This window comes from Apostichopus japonicus, chromosome 9 (assembly GCF_037975245.1).
Source record: "Apostichopus japonicus isolate 1M-3 chromosome 9, ASM3797524v1, whole genome shotgun sequence".
NCBI classification, from domain to species: domain Eukaryota; kingdom Metazoa; phylum Echinodermata; class Holothuroidea; order Aspidochirotida; family Stichopodidae; genus Apostichopus; species Apostichopus japonicus.
The window spans coordinates 32,200,491-32,227,167 of NC_092569.1; the positions used below are offsets into that span (position 1 = coordinate 32,200,491).

The window sequence follows — 26,677 nt, forward strand, 5'->3', positions numbered from 1 at the left end:
AAGCTAAAAGATGTATAATGTTAATCTTACTCCATGTCTACACAATAAAGGGCTATTTTTTTATGATCTATAAACACCAGTGTGTGACATAGGTGATATGGTACATGTTAATATAACCATTCAATTTCACATCTGATTTTTACTGGTTGGGATTTAAACAGCTGTTTCCCAAGTTTAGACTCCTTCGAAAGTTAATTCATTTATATGAAGGGGATGTAAATAGATAATGCTCTGATATAATATATATTAAAGTTTGATTTATTGAATATTTATTACTGGATGTGATTTAATGTAGGTGTATTACTGAATTATGGTCACAGAAGATTCAAGTATAAGATAAAAGTAAAGTTAACTGAACTCTTTTGCGCAACTTCCATTCCTAATCCAGCAAAACGAATATTTACCGTGTGATAAGGTTGTTTTTAATGTAATTACAGGGGCGTAAATCCTTCCCTTTTCAAGGGGAGTGTAGATTCGATGCGGGAACGACCAGACCGGCGCAATTTGGGTCGACTCTGCAATTATGAATTATTTGTTTCTTTCGTTTTCGCATGCGATGATTGACTAAATACGGGAGGCGATTTCACCAACAGAAATCATGTATTCGTGTATCGAAGAGTAAGTAAACCAGGCACAACTTCCAATAAATAGTTTCTCTTTCGCGCAACTCTCATGGGATATCCGGTTCTCTTCCGTGCAATAATATGTACCCGGCAGTACGCAGAATACTTCGAAGGTTTGACGTATTGTATCAAGACTTATTTTAAAATCTCAACTATATTATCTCACATATTTCTACTGATTATGCTCAAACCTTAAAGTAAGACAATTTATTACAAACCGTCAACTTATGTTAACAGTTCATTTGTTACCTCCAACGTATCTGAAAGTTCAACTGGTTTACCTAACAATTTATTTTATTTTCTGAAATAATAAAGAGAGTAAGCTTAAAGATTTATTACTCCCGTGAAATGCATCGCTATAGTTGAGAAGTGTATCAATTTTATTTTGTTTATTAAATATGCCTGCCATGGTTGGCATTGGACAAACAAGTTTCAATTAATTAATACTGTACTATTTCAGACGGTTCAGAGAATGTGCGTGAACTACTGAATAGCTACTAAGGTTGACTTAATGCCTGTACTGATATGCAATTGCATGAAAATGTAATGTCTGTACACCCTGTTACGAAATTCAGATTCAAAGGAAATTGTAGGTGGACGTCCGTACTGGGGAGGGATCTTAGGAGAGGGGTGGCGTTTAGTGGGAGGAGTGTCGCCTCACCTTTGAGAAAATTGTGTCTCAGTAAGGGTGTTAAGAAGCAATGATGCTACCTTTTTCATTATATATTAAATCCATTTATGTTCGGGTGTTACAATATTTGTTAGAAACTTTCGGGGTAAGGGAAGGGGTGGTCAGGTTCGTGTTCCCATGGTCCCTGTGGCTACGGCCTTGTATATATTGAATACATAACACATTTAAAATACATAATATGACATGATGGTAGGTATACGCATTTAACTGCTTTCTCAGTGACCTTTTTTTAAAGACGACAATCCAATCGACTCACGGAACTTTGTCTAGAAATGTCAATAACTGACTCGAAGTTAACATGTTAAGGGAAACCTCTTTATATGCGTAATAGGCATATCGCTAAAGAGAGAAGCATTCTGAGAAGCACTTAACCCCGTGATGTAATATAAAGTAACCTATCCAGTATCATATATGATAGGTATTTATTTTTAGTTGGTAAATTTTCCCTGCTGTCCCAGTCTTCGTCCCTGAAAATATTTTGTGTGGTGGCAGGGACAGCTTTTCCTCTACCTCTTGCTACGCCACTGTCAGCTAAATAATAGAATGGCGTAGGCATGATGGTACTAAAATATTTATTCATGCAAAATCGTGACTGGCAGTGTCTCCGTTGTCTGAAACTGTTGGTAGCCAACCCCCTGGGAAATGGGTGCCACTTTTAAATGAACCACTTATGGCTACGCCTATAAAGTAGCTATACGCATCCAAAAAAAGCTCTAGCTACGCCTCTGCTGGTTAACAGATATAAATTTCATTTAAAAAAAGTAGCCTTTTCATATGTCATAATATGCTCCTTTGATTAAATATCTTATATAAATATAAAAAAAAATAAAGAAAAATATTTTCCTCATAATTTACAGTCAGATGTAATTATTAAAGTCAATAAACAATTTAGTCAAAGCCCAATGAAAAAAAAAGATGACATGTTTATTCAATCAGATGTAAGGATACTCGATTCCGCAAACAGGGTGTGACGTAGGCATTATAAAACAAGGGAGTATTGTTCATATAGCATACCACTGCAAATCTTCGAATGTTCCAAACTGTGTTAATAAGATATTTGTACATACATATTGATAGTGTAGAATAGATAATACCGTACATTTCACGGTATATAAGATGTATTGTACTAGTTCATGCATGTAATATAGTGCTGATTAGTAGTATTACTTCCTGTCATATCGATACTGCTTTAAATTTGCCTTCCAACCAAAAGCGAAGTAACGTAGCTACAATAATCACTCATAAATGTTTCTTAAAAATATCGATGATTGAAGCTTAACCAGAACAAGTAAATCAACATTCCTATTAATTTCATAGGCTCAGTAGCATTGACGTAGTTTGGCACACAACTACAGAACCTTTAACATGAACTACACCAAATGTATTATAGATTAAAAGTGATCATCGTAATCGATATTCGTTTTAAAAACCAAATACATTTACATGTACTGAATTGTTATACCGTTGCTGTCATTGGAACTAGAGGCACGATAGTCAATAAGTATACAATAGGTGTTATGCTGTATTTATCGGAACAAGGACAATTCAACATTATGCAACTGAAGCTTACTGCACCATTGACTGAAATTTCAAGATATAAATAGCTTTTCAAAATAGTAAGTTGGATTGCGCATGTCGAATAATCTTCTTTACACACAAGCCAATGATACTATAGATGGGCAGCACATTTGTATAAGCTGTTCACCAAATCATACTTTAAATAAAATGATGGCATTATTAGACATCCATACTACTACGGTCATTTCAATAGGGTGTCGGTAACCCCTAAATAGATACCCTGTGACATTTGCCATCTTGCACTTCATCGAATATATTTTCGCATTTCATTTATACAAACTCGAAATCATGGAGAAGTGTTTCAACGTTTTTTTGACTGTTTTGACGATTTGGAGCTCGTTTGGAACAGAAATGGTAAGTGTTTCTTTTATTCAATAAATTTATATTTTACTCCATTGAATATCTTCTGTTTCGAAAATAACATAGGATGCCTCAACGGGTTATAAACTCAGTTAATATTAAATTATGTGTCAAAATGAGTGTTAGCGTCTTCAAAGAAATAGGAAAATATCGACAAAAATCCTGATAAATTTCTGTCAGAAGGCCTTCAATTTAAAATACTCAGAATTTTTAACTTCGTTTAAGGACAGCATTGTTTAACAAAACGTCTTTAATTTAACCACATAAATTGGAATAAAAACAAAAGATTGGCTCTAATCGGTTCTTCTTTGCTTAAAAACAGTATTCTTAAAAATTTGCTCACATGTAAAATACTTAGAAGAATAGCTAATTCATACATTTCAAATTTGTTTCCGTTACACACCAATTTTTAAAAAGTCAACTAAGTTTCGTGATATGGCCAGGTAAAAGTTATCTCTCATCAAATTTAAGAGTATATCGCTCCCCACATATCTTTTACAGCACGTCAGTTCACAAGGTTTCCCTCCAATAGCCAATCCCACCTTTCACAGATACATACCAATATGTTACAGCACTCAATTCATATTATGAATTAGTGACCCTAAATTCACATATAGATCATTCTAATTCATAAATTTATACTCCAAGATTTTGGCTACTAGTACGATAACTAAAAAAGGAAATTCATTTATTTCAGCGACGACTAAAATCTAAACTATAATTTTTTTTTTTTAGATCCATGAGTTATAATGTTCTTCTTGTTAAAAATCCAATCATGAGATTCCCTCTCTATACAGAGCAATATTCGGTACTTTTTGTATCGTTAAATGTTTTCAGTTTATTCATTTGTTATAATGCCTTGCTTTTATTTTGCGATATAAATTGCATACGAATAATTTGACTTTTTCATCTTCATAAAGGCAACTTCCTTTGACAGCTCTGTTATATTGATATGATTTCCGAACAGACATGTTATTTCTCGTCTTAGTTCAAGGTATCGTTATTGATACATTAAAGCAACATCTGCGTCTTCCTATTATTTAATATATTTTATATTTTACTTCATTGAATATCTTCGGTTTAAAAAATAACATAAGTTGCGTCAATGTGTTGTTGAGCTAACTCTGTTAATATTAAATTATGTGTCAAAATGAGTGTTAGCGTCTTCAAAGAAATAGGAAAATATCGACAAAATTCCTGATAAATTTCTGTCAGAAGGCCTTCAATTTAAAATACTCAGAATTTTTAACTTCGTTTAAGGACAGCATTGTTTAACAAAACGTCTTTAATTTAACCACATAAATTGGAATAAAAACAAAAGATTGGCTCTAATCTGTTCTTCTTTGCTTACATACAGTATTCTTAAAAATTTGCTCACATGTAAAATACTTAGAAGAAAAGCTAATTCATACATTTCAAACGTGTTTCCGTTACACACCAATTTTTAAAAGTCAACTAAGTTTCGTGATATGGCCAGGAAAAAGTTATCTCTCATTAAATTTATGAGTATATCGCTCCCCACATATCTTTTACAGCACGTCAGTTCACAAGGTTTCCCTCCAATAGCCAATTCCACCTTTCACAGATACAAACCAATATGTTACAGCACTCAATTCATATTATGAATTAGTGAGCTTAAATTAACATGTAGATCATTCTAATTCATAAATGTATACTCCAAAATTTTGGCTACGAGTACGATAACTAAAAAAAGAAATTCATTTATTTCAGCGATAACTAAAATCTAAACTATAATTTTTTTTTTTTTAGATCCATGAGTTATAATGTTCTTCTTGTTAAAAATCCAATCATGAGATTCCCTCTCTATACAGAGCAATATTCGGTACTTTTTGTATCGTTAAATGTTTTCAGTTTATTCATTTGTTATAATGCCTTGCTTTTATTTTGCGATATAAATTGCATACGAATAATTTGACTTTTTCATCTTCATAAAGGCAACTTCCTTTGACAGCTCTGTTATATTGATATGATTTCCGAACAGACATGTTATTTCTCGTCTTAGTTCAAGGTATCGTTATTGATACATTAAAGCAACATCTGCGTCTTCCTATTATTTAATATATTTTATATTTTACTTCATTGAATATCTTCGGTTTAAAAAATAACATAAGTTGCGTCAATGTGTTGTTGAGCTAACTCTGTTAATATTAAATTATGTGTCAAAATGAGTGTTAGCGTCTTCAAAGAAATAGGAAAATATCGACAAAATTCCTGATAAATTTCTGTCAGAAGGCCTTCAATTTAAAATACTCAGAATTTTTAACTTCGTTTAAGGACAGCATTGTTTAACAAAACGTCTTTAATTTAACCACATAAATTGGAATAAAAACAAAAGATTGGCTCTAATCTGTTCTTCTTTGCTTACATACAGTATTCTTAAAAATTTGCTCACATGTAAAATACTTAGAAGAAAAGCTAATTCATACATTTCAAACGTGTTTCCGTTACACACCAATTTTTAAAAGTCAACTAAGTTTCGTGATATGGCCAGGAAAAAGTTATCTCTCATTAAATTTATGAGTATATCGCTCCCCACATATCTTTTACAGCACGTCAGTTCACAAGGTTTCCCTCCAATAGCCAATTCCACCTTTCACAGATACAAACCAATATGTTACAGCACTCAATTCATATTATGAATTAGTGAGCTTAAATTAACATGTAGATCATTCTAATTCATAAATGTATACTCCAAAATTTTGGCTACGAGTACGATAACTAAAAAAAGAAATTCATTTATTTCAGCGATAACTAAAATCTAAACTATAATTTTTTTTTTTTTAGATCCATGAGTTATAATGTTCTTCTTGTTAAAAATCCAATCATGAGATTCCCTCTCTATACAGAGCAATATTCGGTACTTTTTGTATCGTTAAATGTTTTCAGTTTATTCATTTGTTATAATGCCTTGCTTTTATTTTGCGATATAAATTACAAACGAATATTTGGACGAAAGCAACTTCCTTGTTCAGCTCTGTTATTTTGATATGATTTCCGAACAGACATTTTATTTCTCGACTTTGTTCAAGTTATCCTTATGAATACATTAAAGCAACATCTGCGTTAACTAATAAAAAACAAAACATTTCTATATGATAATCCAATCACAAAGATTCTTCCATTTCAAATAGTGAACAGTTGGGTTAATACAGTGAACAAAACTATAGTGACAAGGTACATCCTTTAAATTAGATATCTATTACTTCAAAGGGTGGTTCAGGTTTAATCAAATTTGAAGAAATGCTCAGTTTTACGTTTGATTAAAGTGTTGTAAACTATCATCCAACGCGAAAGTTTTAGATTTCAAATTCTAAAGAGCACCTCAATATTTAATCCCTTCACATGCTCATAGAGATCTCTTTAAAAGATATCGTTATACGTTGCCAAAGTTTGAAAAAACAGTCTGCAACAAAAATAAAGGTACTTTGAATAAATTTTGAAAATATGATATCACTATTTTTGTACATGTACATATTCAAGGAAACAAAGTTGAATAACAACAAATCAAACTGGTGTATACGTCAAACTAATTTAAAACTAATTTATGGAAACTAAATTAATGCTGAAAATAGCAAACTTATGTTACACGGATTTATTTCAGAACGAATTATCAAAGATCAAAGTATGTTCTTATTTTAATTGCTTATACGAAAGAATGGTATGATACGCGACCATGAAAATGTCTCCGGCGATTCGGATGGCTAGCTTCCAATTTTCCTTTCTTTTCGTGTTTCTCATTTCCTTCAGTTAGGCTATATATTGTTAGATATTCCCAGGAAATTTAATCCCAATACTCCGTTATTTTAAATATGATGGATATTGGAGCATACCAAATGTAAAACGTTCAGTTATTTGATTTAAAATGATACAGTTTGAATGTCACTCAGTCACAAGCCTTTTAAAGTGATAGTTAAATAAGATTGATTTCCTCAATGATTATTTCGAGAAGTTATATAACTTGACCAAAAGTAACTCCTTGATACCGACTCAGACATGTCGTTTTACAATGCCAAGATAAGAGGTAAATTTAAAGGAAGAAATACTATTTTGATTGTGAATGGGAAACTTAATTGAGATATTTGTATACATTGTTAGCTAAATAAAAAGTAACAGAAAATGTGCACATCCCTAAATATTCTCATATGGCATTCAATAAATAATTTCAGAAACGATAAAATAACTTTTCGTTTAAGTTACTTTTATGAACATTGCACTGTTTTAACTTCTGTTTTGATTCTTGTGAGTTAAAATAAAACACATATAAAGTATCGAATGTGTGCGACTTGTTTAACTGCATATTTCTAATTTACGTGTCGCTTTATAATGGGCAACGACGTTTACGTCTAGAAAGCATTTGCGATCGAATGATAATAATTACAACTATAGTATTGTAAGAGCATCATTAATTTATTGAACTGGAATATTAAGTGGGTTGGAAGACTCTTTCTAATGGAATAGACGAATTGTCCCTTTTCTTCCATTAAATCAGTTATATTACATAATAGCTTCAAATATAAGCCGTATTCTGGATATAGTGGGACAAGCAAATCTAAAATCTCACACGATCATACAAAAAGCATTAAAAGCCATATTACTAGCGGACTAACTCAGTGCAGATGCAAAGAACGTTTCTAAAAATTTAAAACTAAACTGAATATTATTCTGGTTGATGATCTCTTAAATATTAATAGTTTTCAATATCTTGTTTCTTTTCCTTTCTTTATTTACTTAGACATAATCTATAACAGTAAAACAAAGCAGGGAACAAGTAATACAACATAATTAGAAGAAAAAAAATGCATTTCATTTATTTTGAAACAATTCAGTTCACCAACATTCTAATGACCATTCAAAGTGATGTTTTCTGTCAAATATTGGAATATGAAAGGCTAGTTCACCGTGTAAAGAATTAAATATTCTATATATGCATATATTAACTACAACTGTGCTATATAATTCATTTGGTGTTAACGCATAACCTGGAAATAAACTATTACGAGAAAGAAAGACATTCATGATCCTTTTAATTATCTGTTAATTCTCTTATCACAAATACCATGTTTACTTTGATTTTCACACAAGGTGTTCCATTAGGTTGTTGAACATGTAAACTTCCTTGTAACGTTTAATAGTCTCAACTTGAATACAACAATTCTCGCGGCCATCAATCACTCCCTCCCACCCGACTCAAACCCTCCATTCCAGATGTTGCTATTTGGTGTAGAATAAAACTTAACATTTCTTATATAGTTTACAGTAACATGTAATATAATTCAGTATACAAAGAAACTCTCCCTGTACTTTAAAAAAAATCGATTATAGACTTTTACAAATTCAACAACATAACATACATAACAATGTATTTAAAGGTCTCTTTTCTTACACGTTGCAAAACCTAGAAAGTATTAACATAACATTCATCACGACTGCATGGTAGTAATTCGCTTTATATGTTGAAGGATATCTAACTAAATTTTTCCATATCATTTGTTGTGGCTATCTTTCGAACGAGCATTATATTCAAGGGAACAAACGGCATGTGATACTCAGTAACGAAGACAATAAACACAATGTTTTATACAGATACAACAATAACGTCGCACACCGTCTGTGCTTCCTGAAAAACATTATCGACGACAAGAAAAAAATTTGGCTATATCCCAAACAAATCCCCTTGACCTCTCTAATATCTTTGTGTAGATAGTATAATACTGTGTACTTTACTCTGTTGGCAACAGCAAAGTATAAAATGTTGATTCTAAATTTTTCATGACTCTAGGTAAGTGAGACACCATTTGTCTGTACCCAAGGGCCACATTCTACTAGAAGGATACAAACTCGTGCCAAAAATTAACGCTTGACATGTTCGACGTTTTAAAGCTACTGATTCGATGACCCATGTGCAAACATTGTTTTCAAGCATATTCACAATTTTGATGGAGATGAAAAACATCACATAATTCCACCCGTAGGAGACTTGATCAAGTCCAACCTAGCTCAATGTTATTCTCTGTGAAAAGACTACAGGTTTCCAATTGACCTTTTTAACCGTTTGGGTGTTTAATACGTGTGAGAATTACCTATATTGTTGGAGCAAGTTCCGATTTCTGCTCTTTATCGTTTTTCTGTGGTACGTCGATTGTAAGAAGTTTAAGGTCGTTCTATTATGGCATGTGTACAATTTTCGTGAGCAATTTTGGGTCAGCACGGTTCAAACGTGATATCCATAACATTTCTGAGGAATTTGTTTTACATTTCCGTTCCATCATTGTATGAACATAAATTACGAAGTGCAATGCTTTGGTTCTTTGTCTTTGTCTTTACAATGGAGCATATGTTATTCGTAGCAATAAGATCAACGATCCATTGTATATAATAAGTTTGTGACAGTGTTTCCACATTGAAGAAATTTAACTTCTAACATTATAACGAACTATGTCTGCTATAATAAGGAGCGTAAGGCAAGAAAAGAGGAGATGGGAGGAAAGGAATTGGCATCGTTATCGCACCTTTGACTTAAATCTTTCAAACCAACAAATGGATAGACTGATCCAGTGCCATTCAAAACAAGTGTTGCGCCGATCATCGTTTGTGATATCGGTATCGGCCGATATTTGCAATATCTTCGGCAAACCGATATTGAACATTTCCTTGTTTTTCCAACAACAACGGCACATCTCCTACTCTGTTCTAGGCGGTCAAATAAGCATGACGCAAGCACTGAATACATTTACCGATCTAATGATAAAACAATCTGTAAGCAGACCAGTCAGACCTTTTAACGTTAAGTATATAACAGTCTTTGTAGCGCTTTAAAGTAAACCAGTTCACCAGTCTATGTGACTATATGTATATAACTACAGTAGTGGCTTATCACACTAACTTTCACAGTGCTTCTGAGTCCTCAAATGAGAATAAAAGTTGTAACACGTGGACACCCCCACTGAATCATTCCAAAAAACTGTGTATCTTTTAAGAAACTGCAAGGAGTATTATGGATGCATTTTTGTTAGAACATAACTGTTGAAAAGATTGTATTTTGAGAATCAAGTTTGTGTATCACAATTTGTTTTCGGTTGGTTAACGAATAATGCAAAGACGAGGCACTTGCTAATTTTGGCTAGGCTTAGTTGTCAGTATAGACGGCAAATGGTAGAATATAATTTTTACGGAAGTTAAAAAAAAATAAAGAAACTATTGTGGTTTTGGTTCTGTTAATCACTAAGAGTAGTGAAAGTTCTTAGCTAGTATACGCTCATGTCTTCTCTATATGAAGTTAGTTTTATTGATAACTCGATGTCATCATTTAATATTTTTTTGCTAAAAAAATTCATGGCTCTATGTGACGACCGTTTTTAATAAGACTTACGAAGTGGGTCAAACAGAGTAACGAATCGTTCAACAGAAGTAACAGGAAGAGTGGACTTGTGTTTTTCCAAGAACAAAATGCTAGCACACAGTTTTGTTCATATCATCTTGTTAGGGACTATGATCATTCAGTTATAAAGAGATTAGGGCTAGTATTATATAATAAGCACAAGGGAGTTATCAAGTGGTTACTGTTAGTGAGTTGTGCAATATCATATTTTACGGTAGCCGATCATAATTCTGAGACTTCATGTATTAAAGTATGACTTAAAGTGCGATTTGACATCCATTCTGGCTGTTTAAAAATATCAGTATCGGTATGGCTCCGATATTGGGATTGAAATATCGGATATCGGTCAGATCCGATATTGGTGGATAACGGCACAACACTAGACACAATGATTTCAAAAAGAAGCTAAGCTGAGCTTCTGCTACAGCGCTGCTACAATTGTTTAGTAAGTAAGATATACAAATCTATGGTTATGAACTTACCTTACAAGTAACATGATACCTTTCAAAATCCAGAGTTTCATTGTGCACGGTAAATATCAAGACACGGTAATCTTAGTCCAAAAAGTATAGCTGGGACGATGTAAATGATATCCTACGTGTTATTAAGGACTGTTAAACACAAATACGTTACAACATATGTCTGAAATGTTTGAATGTCAAAATATAACTTGAACAAAGAACATCTGTCTGCATTAAGCAACAAAGCTGTTTAAGGAAGCAGTCAGCTATTGCCTTTGTCCTTTACTTGTACTAACGTACCATGTGCCAAAGAAGCTGTAAAACCGGAAAAAAATACCAGTAATCTAATGTTTCCTGGAAGAAAGTTGTACCTTGTAAGTGATCATTGACCTGTGAATCAGATATGGAACATAGACACACAAAAAATATCTTTAAAAGTGGTGATACAGAGAATTTATCAAAGTTTAAATCGACTTTACTCGTAACTAACATATTTTGGAACAGTTTGCGAAAAGTTCTATCTTTCCCTCAAACTGGTTTTATTATGTTCAATAAAATCCTGCTTATTGTTGATTGCAATACTCTGTATGTCTTGTAACGTATGCAGTAAATGTCTTTTATTACACAGATAATCTTCAGTGCCGAGGGAAGATCTTCAGGTACGTATATTATTTATATTATATGATTTATCTTATAATAAGAAGAAAACTGATATCACTTATGTATTATAAACGTTAACACCTCAGTTGGACAACTTGAATGACTGGAAATGTTAGCATTTTAATGTTGCTCTACACGTTTCTTTTTTTCAATCGTGTCACCATTTCCGAATATCTATTTCGAGGTTGATTTCCTCTGAGTAGTTTCCTTTCAATCTTTTCATATCCTTCGTGCTACATCGGTATTTTCTCAGGTACTTTAAACAAATGGGATTTGCCTGTTTTCGTGAGTCTTTTGATCTCACTTGGATATGATTGATTACTACGGAAGCATGGTGAAAAGAGAAATTCAAGTTTCTTGGTCTTTGAATTTCCTATGTAGGCTGGAAACTTATCAAAGATAATGCTTCAAAATAGTTACATCTGAGAATTATTCAATAACGATTACCTTATTTAATTTTAGTCGCGATATCTTCGACTATATTGTAGTTGAGTAATAGTTGGTATTTTAAACTGATGTAGTGCCTTAACTCTCCTAGTAATGAAACCAGTTCTCTTACAATTGGCTAAGAATCTTATAATCAAAATAATAACAATAATATTTGATTCATATAGCGCTTTTTAACAGCGATATGTTTCAAAGCGCTTTACAGACGTTATATTACCCCTGGTCAATGATAACCTGTCCCAGAGACAATACCCCCAGACGGCTGCAGTTGTATACTGTGCCCAATAACGAGTTACCTCACATGTACCCATTTGACCCCTGGGTGGAGAGAGGCAATGGAGATAAGGCATCTTAGGCGATATTTTCGTTAGCTGAAATAATTTATCAGTCGCAATAAAATGATAACTTTGTTTTACTTTCCGTACAGGTTCTTTATACTTTGTTTTTCAACAACCTGTGTATCCGAGAGATTGCAAAGAAGTATCGAATGCATGTTCCTCTACCCACAATACATCTGGAGTGTATCTTATTAAACCAGATGTCTATCCGGAACCGTTTGAGGCCTACTGTAATAATGATCTTGATACTGGTGGATGGACGGTATGGCTGATTACTTAATGTCTCCTTTTCAACTTTCACTAGTTTTGTACAAATTTGCTCAATTTTGCATTGAAGAATATATAGCGATGTGATACAAAATCGTTATTTCATAGTATTTGATATTTTTATCGAAACGAAATTATTTTCAATTTTGTGAAATTTAATAACTAGACTGTACCTAGGTACAGTGTAGTTCTTTTCAAAGGAAAATGTAAACCTCTAGCCCAAACTACAAACTGAAGTTAGAAATATAAGTTTTTATTTCTGTGTAATAGTTGTTAGCAACAAATCGCATTGCAGTAGGGAACGAATAATGACTATTCAATCACGTCCTAGTTAACGCTTAACTTCTTTGATATTCGTTGAAGGTATTACAGCGACGAAGATCGGATTCTGTAAATTTTAATAGAAGTTGGAAAGACTTCAGAAATGGCTTTGGCTTTCTAGGGAGTGAGTTTTGGATCGGAAATGAGAAAATTGCCGTCTTAACAAATCAAAAGCGGTACCAACTGCGAATGGACTTTGAGAACGTTGCTGGAGAAACTTACTATGTAACATACGACGAGTTTCGTATCTCAGATGAATGGGGGAATTATTATATATCTAGTTTAGGTACATTCGCAAGATCAAATGGTAAGTGTCTTTTACATTATTATTAAATATAAAGCCAAAATAATCAAACAAATCGTGATCATTTATTAAATTTCAAGCGTAAAAGTGCAGAAAATGAAAGGTTTATTCTGAAACGAAGGAATCTTTTGGAAGTAAACTTGACATGTCAAATATGTTTTGAAGAAACTGCTACAATATATATATTATATGAGTATACATATAGTACACAAGCAAGTACAACGGCGCTACAATACATATCGTAGCAATTACAACATGATATGAATATGTGTGCGAGTACAAGCTTTTAGTACGAGTTCAATAGTTAATCTTACATTAGTATCCATACTATAATTTCAAAATGCCCCTATTAGCTAAAGTGTGATTACGCGCGCACTACAAGACTGCTTCATACTCAACACCGACCGTGAATTTCAACAAGGACCGTACCTAATGTCTGTACAACAGAACGTATGCACTTTAACCAGGTATGTTTCCCAGTTTGATCAGAACAACCAACGGAAAGAAATTGATGTTGTCAGCAATTATCATTGTTGTCAGAAATCAGTATGCTTATACTTAATCTGAAACAGAATTAAGCAATGACTACCTTGTTTCAGACTAATTGCACAACAAATGATGGAGTTTTATAACGTTATATTGAATAAATATTAGCATTAATGTGACTAAGGAACGGCCACTACATATTTAAAATGTTCTATATTTTATCGAGCAGCTTCTGAATTTATGTTCCTTTCCTCTAACCTTCTGACAACTACGTATTTAAGTAATGACAACAAACTATTCTATGCCACATGACATATTTATCGTGACTTTATCAGGTTACTATTATTTACATTGTTTTCTTTCCTGTTTTCTAGAAACAATCCCTGAATGGTGTCCAGCTAATGAGATATTTAGCAATGAGACCTGCGAGAGGACTTGTGACGACCCTGATACTTGCATCTCGGCTACCTCTCGCACAGAATCAGAGCAATGTGTTTGCGTCAGTGAATATCTGAGACAGCAAGAACAATGCATCCCTCTCAACCAATGCAACTGCTTCCTTGCTGACAAAAGAAGTGTGTTAGGGGTCAGTACGTTTCTTTCAGGGAATTTTAAGTGCTTTGCATTTAATGATTTTTTTCGATAATAAGAAGCAAAAAATTAACTTACATTTAGTCAGGAAGCACAAGGCTACTCCTACGGATGTGTATGCCCTTATAAACCTTACACTATGATGCATGAAAACTACTAACGATAGTTTTGCGGTGAGAACCTAGTATAGGCCCGATGTAAAGTCGCAATGTGCCGTTGTAATACCTTTTCATGGCGAAGCCCGAGGACTCCTACATCGGAATTGGATTCAAAGACCTCATAAAAATTTCATACAGATCCATACCCTTACCTAGATCATTCAGGGCAATTTTTCATTTGCAACCCACCGTTGAAATCCTGTACATTTCACTGTGACAACCGCAAAATTATAATTAATTTTATTCTTCGTGGAATTAGGAAGGCGAATTTTACGTCAATGCAAGATGTACAAAACGATCAACTTGCCGAAACAATCAGATTATAAAGGGGAGCTACCAGTGCAGTGATCACGCAACCTGTGCTGAGAGGAACGGTGTCCGTAAATGTTACTGCAATCCAAACTACCAAGGTGACGGAGTGACGTGCCGCCACAAGTGCTTTGTTGCTGAAAAAGGAAGTGTATTAGGGGTCAGTACGGTTCTTTCAAGTTATTTTTTATTATGCTTTGTTCTTAATCATTGTCCATATAATTAGGAGGAAACCTTTTCTACTCGTTCTTGTCGATAATCGTATTACATTTACAGATAACCGAGTCGCCGGCGCATCATGGTTGGGCAGGGGCCATTGACCAATTTCTTTTGTCGCCAGTCCAGTAAAAACTGTCAGTTAAGGGATGTATAACGTTAGTCGGGAATCACGAGACCACTCCTACGGTTTTGCATGCTCTCTGATAAGCCTGGCAAAAAATGAATGGAAACTTTTTTAATACTCTTGCGGTTAGAACTATTTGTAGGCCTAAAATATAGTTGCGATAAGCCGTTGAATGCAATAAATGCAGCTAGTGTTTTTAATGGCGGATCCCATTGCTTCCAACTTCGGAGTTGGCATCAAATACTTCGTAAAACTCTTATAAAGATTCATACCAATACTTAGATTATTCGTGAGGAAATTTGCATTGGACACCTACCGTTGGAATTGACAACCTCAAATTCATAATTCATTTATTAGTTGTTGTTTTACTTTTCGCTAAATACCTTATATCAGGAGGGCCAATTTTACATCAATTCGCGATGTACACAAAAATCAACTTGTAGGAACAACCGTCTTGTAGATGAGAGTTACCAGTGTGGCAGTCACGCAACCTGTACTGAAAGGAGCGGTGTCCGTAAATGTTACTGCAATGCAAACTACGAAGGGGACGGAGTGACGTGCCGCCACAGGTGCTTTGTTTCTGAAAAAGGAAGTGTATTAGGGGTCAGTACGGTTCTTTCAAGTTATTTTTTATTATGCTTTGTTCTTAATCATTGTCCATATAATTAGGAGGAAACCTTTTCTACTCGTTCCTGTCGATGATCGTATTACATTTACAGAAAACCGAGTCACCTGCGCATTATGGTTGGGCAGGGGCCATTGACCCATTTTTTTGTCGCCATTCCAGTAAAAACTGTCAGTTTAGGGATGTATAATGTTTAGTCGGGAATCACGAGACCACTCCTACGGTTGTGCATGCTCTCTGATAAGCCTGGCAAAAAATGAATGGATTCTTTATTCATACTCTTGCGGTAAGAACTATTTGTAGGCCTGAAATATAGTTGCGATAAGCCGTTGAATGCAATAAATGCAGCTACTTTTTTTAATGGCGAATCCCTTGCTTCCAACTTCGGAGTTGGCATCAAATACTTCATAAAACTTTTATAAAGATTCATACCCATACTTAGATTATTCGAGAAGAATTTTGCATTGGCCACCCACCGTTGGAATTCTGTACATGTGAATGTGACAACCTCAAATTCATAATTCATTTATTAGTTGTTGTTTTACTTTTCGCTAAATACCTTAAATCAGGAGGGCCACTTTTACATCAATTCGCGATGTACACAAAAATCAACTTGTAGGAACAACCGTCTTGTAGATGAGAGTTACCAGTGTGGCAGTCACGCAACCTGTACTGTAAGGAGCGGTGTCCGTAAATGTTACTGCAATGCAAACTACGAAGGAGACGGAGTGACGTGCCGCCACAGGTGCTTTGTTGCTGAAAAAGGAAGTGTATTAGGGGTCAGTACGGTTCTTTCAAGTTATTTTTTATTATGCTTTGTTCTTAATCATTGTCCATATAATTAGGAGGAAACCTTTTCTACTCGTTCTTGTCGATAATCGTATTATATTTACTGATAACCGAGTCGCCTGCGCATCATGGTTGGGCAGGGGTCATTGACCCATTTTTTTGTCGCCAGTCCAGTAAAAACTGTCAGTTAAGTGATGTATAACGTTTAGTCGGGAATCACGAGACCACTCCTACGGTTGTGCATACTCTGATAAGCCTGGCAAAACATGAATGGATACTTTTTTAATACTCTTGCGGTTAGAAATATTTGTAGGCCTGAAATATAGCTGCGATAAGCCGTTGAATGCAATAAATGCAGCTACTTTTTTGAAATGGCGGATCTTTTTGCTTCCAACTTCGGAGTTGGCTTCAAACACATCATAAAACTATTATAAAGATTCATACCGATACTTAGATTATCCGAGAGGAAATTTGCATTGGCCACCCACCGTTGGAATTCTGTACATGTGAATGTGATAACCTCAAATTCATAATTCATTTATTAGTTGTTGTTTTACTTTTCGCTAAATACCTTAAATCAGGAGGGCCACTTTTACATCAATTCGCGATGTACACAAAAATCAACTTGTAGGAACAACCGTCTTGTAGATGAGAGTTACCAGTGTAGCAGTCACGCAACCTGTACTGAAAGGAGCGGTGTCCGTAAATGTTACTGCAATGCAAACTACGAAGGGGACGGAGTGACGTGCCGCCACAGGTGCTTTGTTGCTGACAAAGGAAGTGTATTAGGGGTCAGTACGGTTCTTTCAAGTTACTTTTATTATGCTTTGTTCTTAATCATTGTCCATATAATTAGGAGGAAACCTTTCCTACTCGTTCTTGTCGATAATCGTATTACATTTACAGATAACCGAGTCGCCTTCGTATCATGGTTGGGCAGGTGCCATTGACCAATTTTTTTTGTCGCCAGTCCAGTAAAAACTGTCAGTTTAGGGATGTATAAGGTTTAGTCGGGAATCACGAGACCACTCCTACGGGTGTGCATGCTCTGATAAGCCTGGCAAAAAATGAATGGATACTTTTTCAATACTCTTGCGGTTAGAACTATTTGTAGGCCTCAAATATAGTTGCGATAAGCCGTTGAATGCAATAAATGCAGCTACTTTTTTGAAATGGCGGATCTTTTTGCTTCCAACTTCGGAGTTGGCTTCAAATACATCATAAAACTATTATAAAGATTCATACCAATACTTAGATTATCCGAGAGGAAATTTGCATTGGCCACCCACCGTTGGAATTCTGTTCATGTGAATGTGATAACCTCAAATTCATAATTCATTTATTAGTTGTTGTTTTACTTTTCGCTAAATACCTTAAATCAGGAGGGCCAATTTTACATCAATTCGCGATGTACACAAAAATCAACTTGTAGGAACAGCCGTCTTGTAGATGAGAGTTACCAGTGTAGCAGTCGCGCAACCTGTACTGAAAGGAGCGGTGTCCGTAAATGTTACTGCAATGCAAACTACGAAGGGGACGGAGTGACGTGCCGCCACAGGTGCTTTGTTGCTGAAAAAGGAAGTGTATTAGGGGTCAGTACGGTTCTTTCAAGTTATTTTTTATGATGCTTTGTTCTTAATCATTGTCCATATAATTAGGAGGAAACCTTTTCTACTCGTTCCTGTCGATAATCGTATTACATTTACAGATAACCGAGTCGCCTGCGCATCATGGTTAGGCAGGGGTCATTGACCAATTTGTTTTGTCGCCAGTCCAGTAAAAACTGTCAGTTAAGTGATGTATAACGTTTAGTCGGGAATCACGAGACTACTCCTACGGTTGTGCATACTCTGATAAGCCTGGCAAAAAATGAATGGATACTTTTTTAATACTCTTGCGGTTAGAACTATTTGTAGGCCTGAAATATAGTTGCGATAAGCCGTTGAATGCAATAAATGCAGACACTTTTTTAATGGCGGATCCCTTTGCTTCCAACTTCGGAGTTGGCATCAAAACTTCATAAAACTTTTATAAAGATTCTTACCCATACTTAGATTATTCGAGAGGAGTTTTGCATTGGACACCCACCGTTGGAATTCTGTACATGTGAATGTGACAACCTCAAATTCATAATTCATTTATTAGTTGTTGTTTTACTTTTCGCTAAATACCTTAAATCAGGAGGGCCAATTTTACATCAATTCGCGATGTACACAAAAATCAACTTGTAGGAACAACCGTCTTGTAGAAGAGAGTTACCAGTGTAGCAGTCACGCAACCTGTACTGAAAGGAGCGGGGTCCGTAAATGTTACTGCAATGCAAACTACGAAGGGGACGGAGTGACGTGCCGCCACAGGTGCTTTGTTGCTGAAAAAGGAAGTGTATTAGGGGTCAGTACGGTTCTTTCAAGTTATTTTTTATGATGCTTTGTTCTTAATCATTTTCCATATAATTAGGAGGAAACCTTTTCTACTCGTTCCTGTCGATAATCGTATTATATTTACTGATAACCGAGTCGCCTGCGCATCATGGTTGGGCAGGGGTCATTGACCATTTTTTTTGTCGCCAGTCCAGTAAAAACTGTCAGTTAAGTGATGTATAACGTTTAGTCGGGAATCACGAGACCACTCATACGGTTGTGCATACTCTGATAAGCCTGGCAAAAAATGAATGGATACTTTTTTAATACTCTTGCGGTTAGAAATATTTGTAGGCCTGAAATATAGTTGCGATAAGCCGTTGAATGCAATAAATGCAGATACTTTTTTAATGGCGGATCCCTTTGCTTCCAACTTCGGAGTTGGCATCAAATACTTCATAAAACTTGTATAAAGATTCATACCCATACTTAGATTATTCGAGAGGAATTTTGCATTGGACACCCACCGTTGAAATTCTGTACATGTGAATGTGACAACCTCAAATTCATAATTCATTTATTAGTTGTTGTTTTACTTTTCGCTAAATACCTTAAATCAGGAGGGCCAATTTTACATCAATTCGCGATGTACACAAAAATCAACTTGTAGGAACAACCGTCTTGTAGATGAGAGTTACCAGTGTAGCAGTCACGCAACCTGTACTGAAAGGAGCGGTGTCCGTAAATGTTACTGCAATGCAAACTACGAAGGGGACGGAGTGACGTGCCGCCACAGGTGCTTTGTTGCTGAAAAAGGAAGTGTATTAGGGGTCAGTACGGTTCTTTCAAGTTATTTTTTATGATGCTTTGTTCTTAATCATTTTCCATATAATTAGGAGGAAACCTTTTCTACTCGTTCTTGTCGATAATCGTATTATATTTACAGATAACCGAGTCGCCTGCGCATCATGGTTGGGCAGGGGTCATTGACCAATTTTTTTTTTTGTCGCCAGTCCAGTAAAAACTGTCAGTTTAGGGATGTATAACGTTTAGTCGGGAATCACGAGACTACTCCTACGGTTGTGCATGCTCTGATAAGCCTGGCAAAAAATTAATGGATACTTTTTTAATACTCTTGCGGTTAGAACTACTTGTAGGCCTGAAATATAGTTGCGATAAGCCGTTGAATGCAGTAAATGCAGATACTTTTTTAATGGCGGATCCTTTTGCTTCCAACTTCGGAGTTGGCATCGAATACTTCATAAAACTTTTATAAAGATTCATACCCATACTTAGATTATTCGAGAAGAATTTTGCATTGGACACCCACCGTTGGAATTCTGTACATGTGAATGTGACAACCTCAAATTCATAATTCATTTATTAGTTGTTGTTTTACTTTTCGCTAAATACCTTAAATCAGGAGGGCCAATTTTACATCAATTCGCGATGTACACAAAAATCAACTTGTAGGAACAACCGTCTTGTAGATGAGAGTTACCAGTGTAGCAGTCACGCAACCTGTACTGAAAGGAGCGGTGTCCGTAAATGTTACTGCAATGCAAACTACGAAGGGGACGGAGTGACGTGCCGCCACAGGTGCTTTGTTGCTGAAAAAGGAAGTGTATTAGGGGTCAGTACGGTTCTTTCAAGTTATTTTTTTATGATGCTTTGTTCTTAATCATTTTCCATATAATTAGGAGGAAACCTTTTCTACTCGTTCTTGTCGATAATCGTATTACATTTACAGATAACCGAGTCGCCTGCGCATCATGGTTGGGCAGGGGTCATTGACCAATTTTTTTTTTGTCGCCAGTACAGTAAAAACTGTCAGTTTAGGGATGTATAACGTTTAGTCGGGAATCACGAGACTACTCCTACGGTTGTGCATGCTCTGATAAGCCTTGCAAAAAATGAATGGATACTTTTTTAATACTCTTGCGGTTAGAACTATTTGTAGGCCTGAAATATAGTTGCGATAAGCCGTTGAATGCAATAAATGCAGCTACTTTTTTGAAATGGCGGATCCCGTTGCTTCCACCTTCGGAGTTGGCATCAAATACCTCATATATCTTTCATAAAGGTTCCTACCCATACCTAGATCATTCTAGGGGATTCATCATTGGCCACCCACAGTTGAAATCCTGTTCATTTCACTGTGACAACTGCAAATTCATAATTCATTTATTATTTTTTTTCGCCGAATATCTTAAATTAGGAGGGCCACTTCTACATCAATTCAAGATGTACACGTAAATCAACTTGTAGGAACAGCCGTCTTGTAGATGAGAATTACCAGTGTAGTAGGTACGCAACCTGTACTGAGAGGAGTGGTGTCCGTAAATGTTACTGCAATCCACCTTACGAAGGGGACGGAGTGACGTGCACAAGGGTGCTCCCAAAAGATTGCTACGATCTTTATGTATCCGGTACACGCAGTGATGGTGTTAACACCATTTACCCTGACGGTTGGCCAAACGGCTTGCAGGTTTACTGTGAGATGGAAAGTAACGGAGGAGGATGGACGGTGAGTTTCTGAAACGTTTAATGATTTAAATTCTTCCCTTTCTCACATAATACATTTCTTTCCCTTTGATGTACTCGTTGATATGAAATTGACCATTTTAGGGGAAAAAAATCAAGAAACAAAATACTCTTGCGAATTATCTCACCTTCACAGAATACATATCTTTTTTAAGTATTTTATGGCTTAGGATTGCTTGCTCTTAAGAATTAGTAGATTATATAGTTGGATTACTTTTTTGTTTCCAATTCATAGGTTTTCCAGCGACGATCCAGTGCCTCCACTGACTTTTATCGTGGTTGGTCAGACTACAAGAACGGTTTCGGTAATAAGAATCATGACCACTGGCTAGGTAACAAATATATATACTCTATCACCAACCAGAAAACGTACCAGCTTCGTATTGATCTAAGGGACTCTGGTTCATCATCGTATTACGCTGTCTATTCGACTTTTAGCATTAATAACGAGTTAGACAAGTATCGACTATCAGTTGGATCACACAGTGGAAATACAGGTGAGTAGTTGATGATCTTATCATTAATGCATATATATATATATATATATATATATATATATATATATATATATATATATATATATATATATATATATATATATATCTGGACCGATCACGTCAATAAGGAGACGCGCGAAGACAAACAACCATGGAGGATCATATGACGTTCTCCCCTGTAGCACTTAATTCTTATAATACGCATCAAATGTGTGTTTTACAATGGCTAATGTCGTGATCTCATAGCTACCGCATTCCTGGCTAAATGATGTATTTTTTTCAATGTTCACAACAATTTACAATTCCAAACATTGCTATTTTTCTTTCAAGCGTTTGAACTACAGCTGGAACGCACGTTTTCAGGACTGTATACAATGTGTACACACATAAGAAGCAGACGATAAGTTTCGCATTTCATTGGCAACACAGGTCTCCTTGTCATGTTGGCACGTAACAAGCACCTAACAATCTATAAAACTATGACAGTAGATATTCTCATAGTAGCCAGGCTATATGTATTTCTGACACAGAGAAATTAAATCTCAACATCACTATCACCCCAACCTAAACGAGTATTCTGAAATTTAACGCAAATTTCTGTTGCCTTATCGTGCGCTGTTGTCTACAAAAGTCGCAATACTACTAACTTACAAAGGGGTTAATAATATATTAGTAGTACCTGGAAGCATGTCACATGTGCCTTCTCGTTACTGTATAGTGAGACTTCAAGTGGTATGTATATTCGATGATTCTAATATGTGACAACGATGATGCGCTATTTTAATATAATCATGCGTTATTTAAAGTCGTCTAGGGATTATCATTCATAGAACATTAAAACAGAGATTGTGTATAGTGTAAATTTCAATCTACGTGTATAGCCCAACGTATGAGCTCAAGTTGAAAGATACAAAGATCACCTACAGACAGAGGGTAAAGAATTGAACAATCAATGGCAATTACATCCTTCTTGTCTTGTATACAGTAGCACAGGGAACACTGGCCTGGCAGATATTATATTACAAACATAATATTGACAGAAAGAATTACGCCGTCTATTTGATTTTTTTTTATGGGGAGATGGCTTTGTCAGCAAAATGCAAATATTACTCTGTATGTAATAATAACATGTTAGATTACTCAGGACTAGACTTTCAATGATACCCTTGTTTTCCTAACTTGAATGATAAATGAAGCGACATCACACAGCCCCCTCCCCACCCCTATCCCACCCTCCTTGTCCAAGTTCGAAGAGAGCCTAAGTTAGCCTATGTGTGGTACAAGAAAAAAAAATAAGCAATGGGTTGAATAAGGGGAGAAATGAAAATGTGGTTATGCAAATTAAATTAAACCTAATATTATTCAACAAATTATAAGATTTAACACCGACACACTCAAGAAATTTATAACTAGAGTTTTGACAGAGTAGGAAACTTCTCAGTTGTGAACTTAGAAATAACAATCAAATAAATAAATGAATGAATTGTATTGTAAATAAGTGCCGATAAATAAATATAAATAAAGATCGATACTCTAGTAACCCAAATCCAGTATTTGGTTAAAGTAGTTTCCCCATCTGCATGTGACTTCTGTTGTGACACTGTATTTCAAACGGAACAACAACAAAAATATATAAAAACGTCCTTGCAAAGACAAAATACCACCTTATGTATCCTAAATATTGAACACAAAAACACAAAAAAAAAATCGCGGAACTGACGTTTTCTTTCATATTGGTAGGACAAAATGGCACTGCCCTCTATTTTGCATCCGATGTTGGATTCGTTCAAAGTATAAAATGACCGGTTTATGTACTCTTTCTCGTTTCTTGCAGGTTATAATGCTTTGTATTATAGCAACAATAAACAATTCAGTACAAAAGACCAGGATAACGATGGATCGAGTAGTTACGACTGTGCGAAGGGACATCGTGGAGCCTGGTGGTACGAATACTATTATTATTATTATGGTAGTTACTGCCGTCTTGATTACTATTGCTTTTATTACCCTGATGGCAATTACTGTCGTTTTTGTACAAGTTCAAATCTCAACGGAGACTACGACGGCTCTACTCGAGGAACGCACATGTTCTGGTATAGTTATAGTTTGAACAGTTATGGATGCAACCTGCAATACACAGAAATGAAAATACGGCCGGTGTAGACATAACACATTATAAATAACAAATTGCCCAAAAGAGCAGTTTTTACTGAGAAAGGTAAGAAAATATCCATACAGATTTTCAAGCGTCGGACAGCTGGACGTGCCACAGACAAAAAAGAAGAAGAACATGCAACAAAAATAACAAACGGGACGATTCGACAAATAATCAATTTTCTAAGGGAATGAGAAGATATTAATTGAAACTGATGTCAAATTATAAATATTAACCAGCTTACTGTTGTTTGATAATTTGAAAATTGAATATTGCATGAGTCTCATCAAAAAATAAAAATAAAACATTACAATAAACTTGTCTGTTTTTTCTTAATGTGTTGCCTCCTTCGTAGTCAATCCTCCCGCTACCAACCCCCCCCCCCCCCCTCCAAGCAAGTATTATTAATTGGTTGGAAATGAATAACTGCATGAAAGTGCATACTTAACGATTCTTGGTTTCTAGGACACACACAGACACATTTCATATACTTATATATTTATATGAATTCATTATCAGGGTTGCCGTCGAACTACTCTCAAAACATATGGTATCATTTATATTAATATATATATATATTACAACATCCCTAAATAAGTCATCCAATACCGGCCAATTATAAAATCCTATAACCGTACGTCTTCGAGTACCTTTATCAAACAGTGGAAAGAAACCGAATTAGGACACCACAAATAATCTACTACAATGCTTGAAATACTTAACTAATGCAACGTGTGGACTGCACAATACAGTCACGTCAAACCAATCAATTAAAAAAAAAAACATGTGGAAAAACGTTGATTAATCCTAACATATATTCTGTAACGAACGTTATGACCTTGTTTTTGTTTGTAACCGTGTGAAGTAAATGCCCATAGAGTGATAACAAGATATTTATTGTAACATTCTGCAACAATATTCCAAATATGGGATAACTTTTCATTATGAGGTAAGAAAAAAGACTGTTTTAAAGCCTCTTGAGCTTTCCCTGCTTCCTCTTCTGCTTCCTTTCGTCAGCTCTACTGCCCTCTATTTTAGCCAAAACTTTATATAAATAGTTAAATATTGACGTAATAAAAAAAAATGACGAGAAACATTTAATTTTAACTAACAACCTTTGTTAAATTTGTATAATAGACAATGATCTTATCAAATCTCGCATTTCTTCTTTACTTCTGACAGGTCTGTTACACTAACAAAAAAATCATTGTAATTTTAATTTTAAACGTGTCATCTGCTACAGTATTCAAAGGGTAGGTCTAGAAGAATTCATATTTCAGAGAATAGTGTACATCAAACAGCCAAACAGCACTGTTATAGTTTCTGTTCCGCTCCTGAAAAAGGCCGCTCACATGGGATATCCTGTTTTATTTTTTCCAACTATAGTCACCCCAGAAATAACGAGGAATATTAACAAATTCGCTTCATTCATTTGTTTGACTTTAAAATTTCTACTGGATGTGCTACACATGAGTATGACATTTATATGACAAAAATTCGACATTATCAAGCATTCCGCTTCTTATTACCATGGTATCCCACAAGTTCAATTGGTTTACCAATTTATCTATAAAATGTACAAAGGTACAGCTAGACGATTTAACACTGCTTTTGGATTGCACCTATATAATTGAAAAGAGTATCATTTTATTTTTTGTGCATGAGAGGCATCGACAAAGAAAATTTCGAGAAAATTAATTACTGCACTATTTCAGACCGGATTACGGAATAATTACGATGGATGTTGAATTGACGCTTGTAGCGGTATGACTTTGCATAACAAATACAGCCTGTACCCTCTACTACGAAAGACAATTCAAATTTAGGGGACACAAAATTGTGCTGACGTCCGTACAGGGAGGGGCTTAATGGGTGGGGCCTACGGGGAGTAGTGTCACTCGCCTTTGAGAAGTTTTCTGTCGATAAGAGATCGTAGAAGCAAAATAATACTATAATTACCATTATTTGAACTACATTAATGTGCTTTATAAAATGCTAACTATTGCAACAAACAGGTACTTGTTCCCGTAGTCCCAATTGCTACGGCCTTGAATAAATTAATGATATAACACGTTTATAAAAAAATTAGTAATAATCGTGGATAGGTAAACACATTTATCTCCTTTCTCAGTGATCTTTCATTAAAGACGACAATCCAGTGCCGTGCGACTCACGGAACTTTCACTAGAAGTATCAATCACTGACTCAAAGTTAACTTGTTGAGAGAAATCTCTTTCTATGCTAAGGGGGACTATAGCTAAAGAGGGAAACCTTCTGAGAAGTATATCACAACGTGCTGTAAAATCAGGTAGCCTATTGTTATGTAACCCACTTATTCACCTACCCTATTACGTAATATAAGTTACCATTC

General features: G+C 35.2%; 1 protein-coding gene across 5 annotated transcripts in view; it reads left to right on the top strand.

Moving 5' to 3' along the window:
- LOC139973165 (zonadhesin-like) overlaps positions 1–24,623 on the top strand; it is an 83,300-nt gene extending 58,677 nt beyond the window's left edge. For all 5 annotated transcript variants that reach the window (XM_071979641.1, XM_071979646.1, XM_071979644.1 and 2 more), the window contains one exon: positions 23,986–24,623. In XM_071979641.1, coding sequence (XP_071835742.1) covers positions 23,986–24,314 — 329 coding nt within the window. In that variant the 3' untranslated portion in view covers positions 24,315–24,623. The remainder of the gene's footprint in view (positions 1–23,985) is intronic.
- The last annotated feature ends 2,054 nt before the right edge of the window (positions 24,624–26,677 follow it).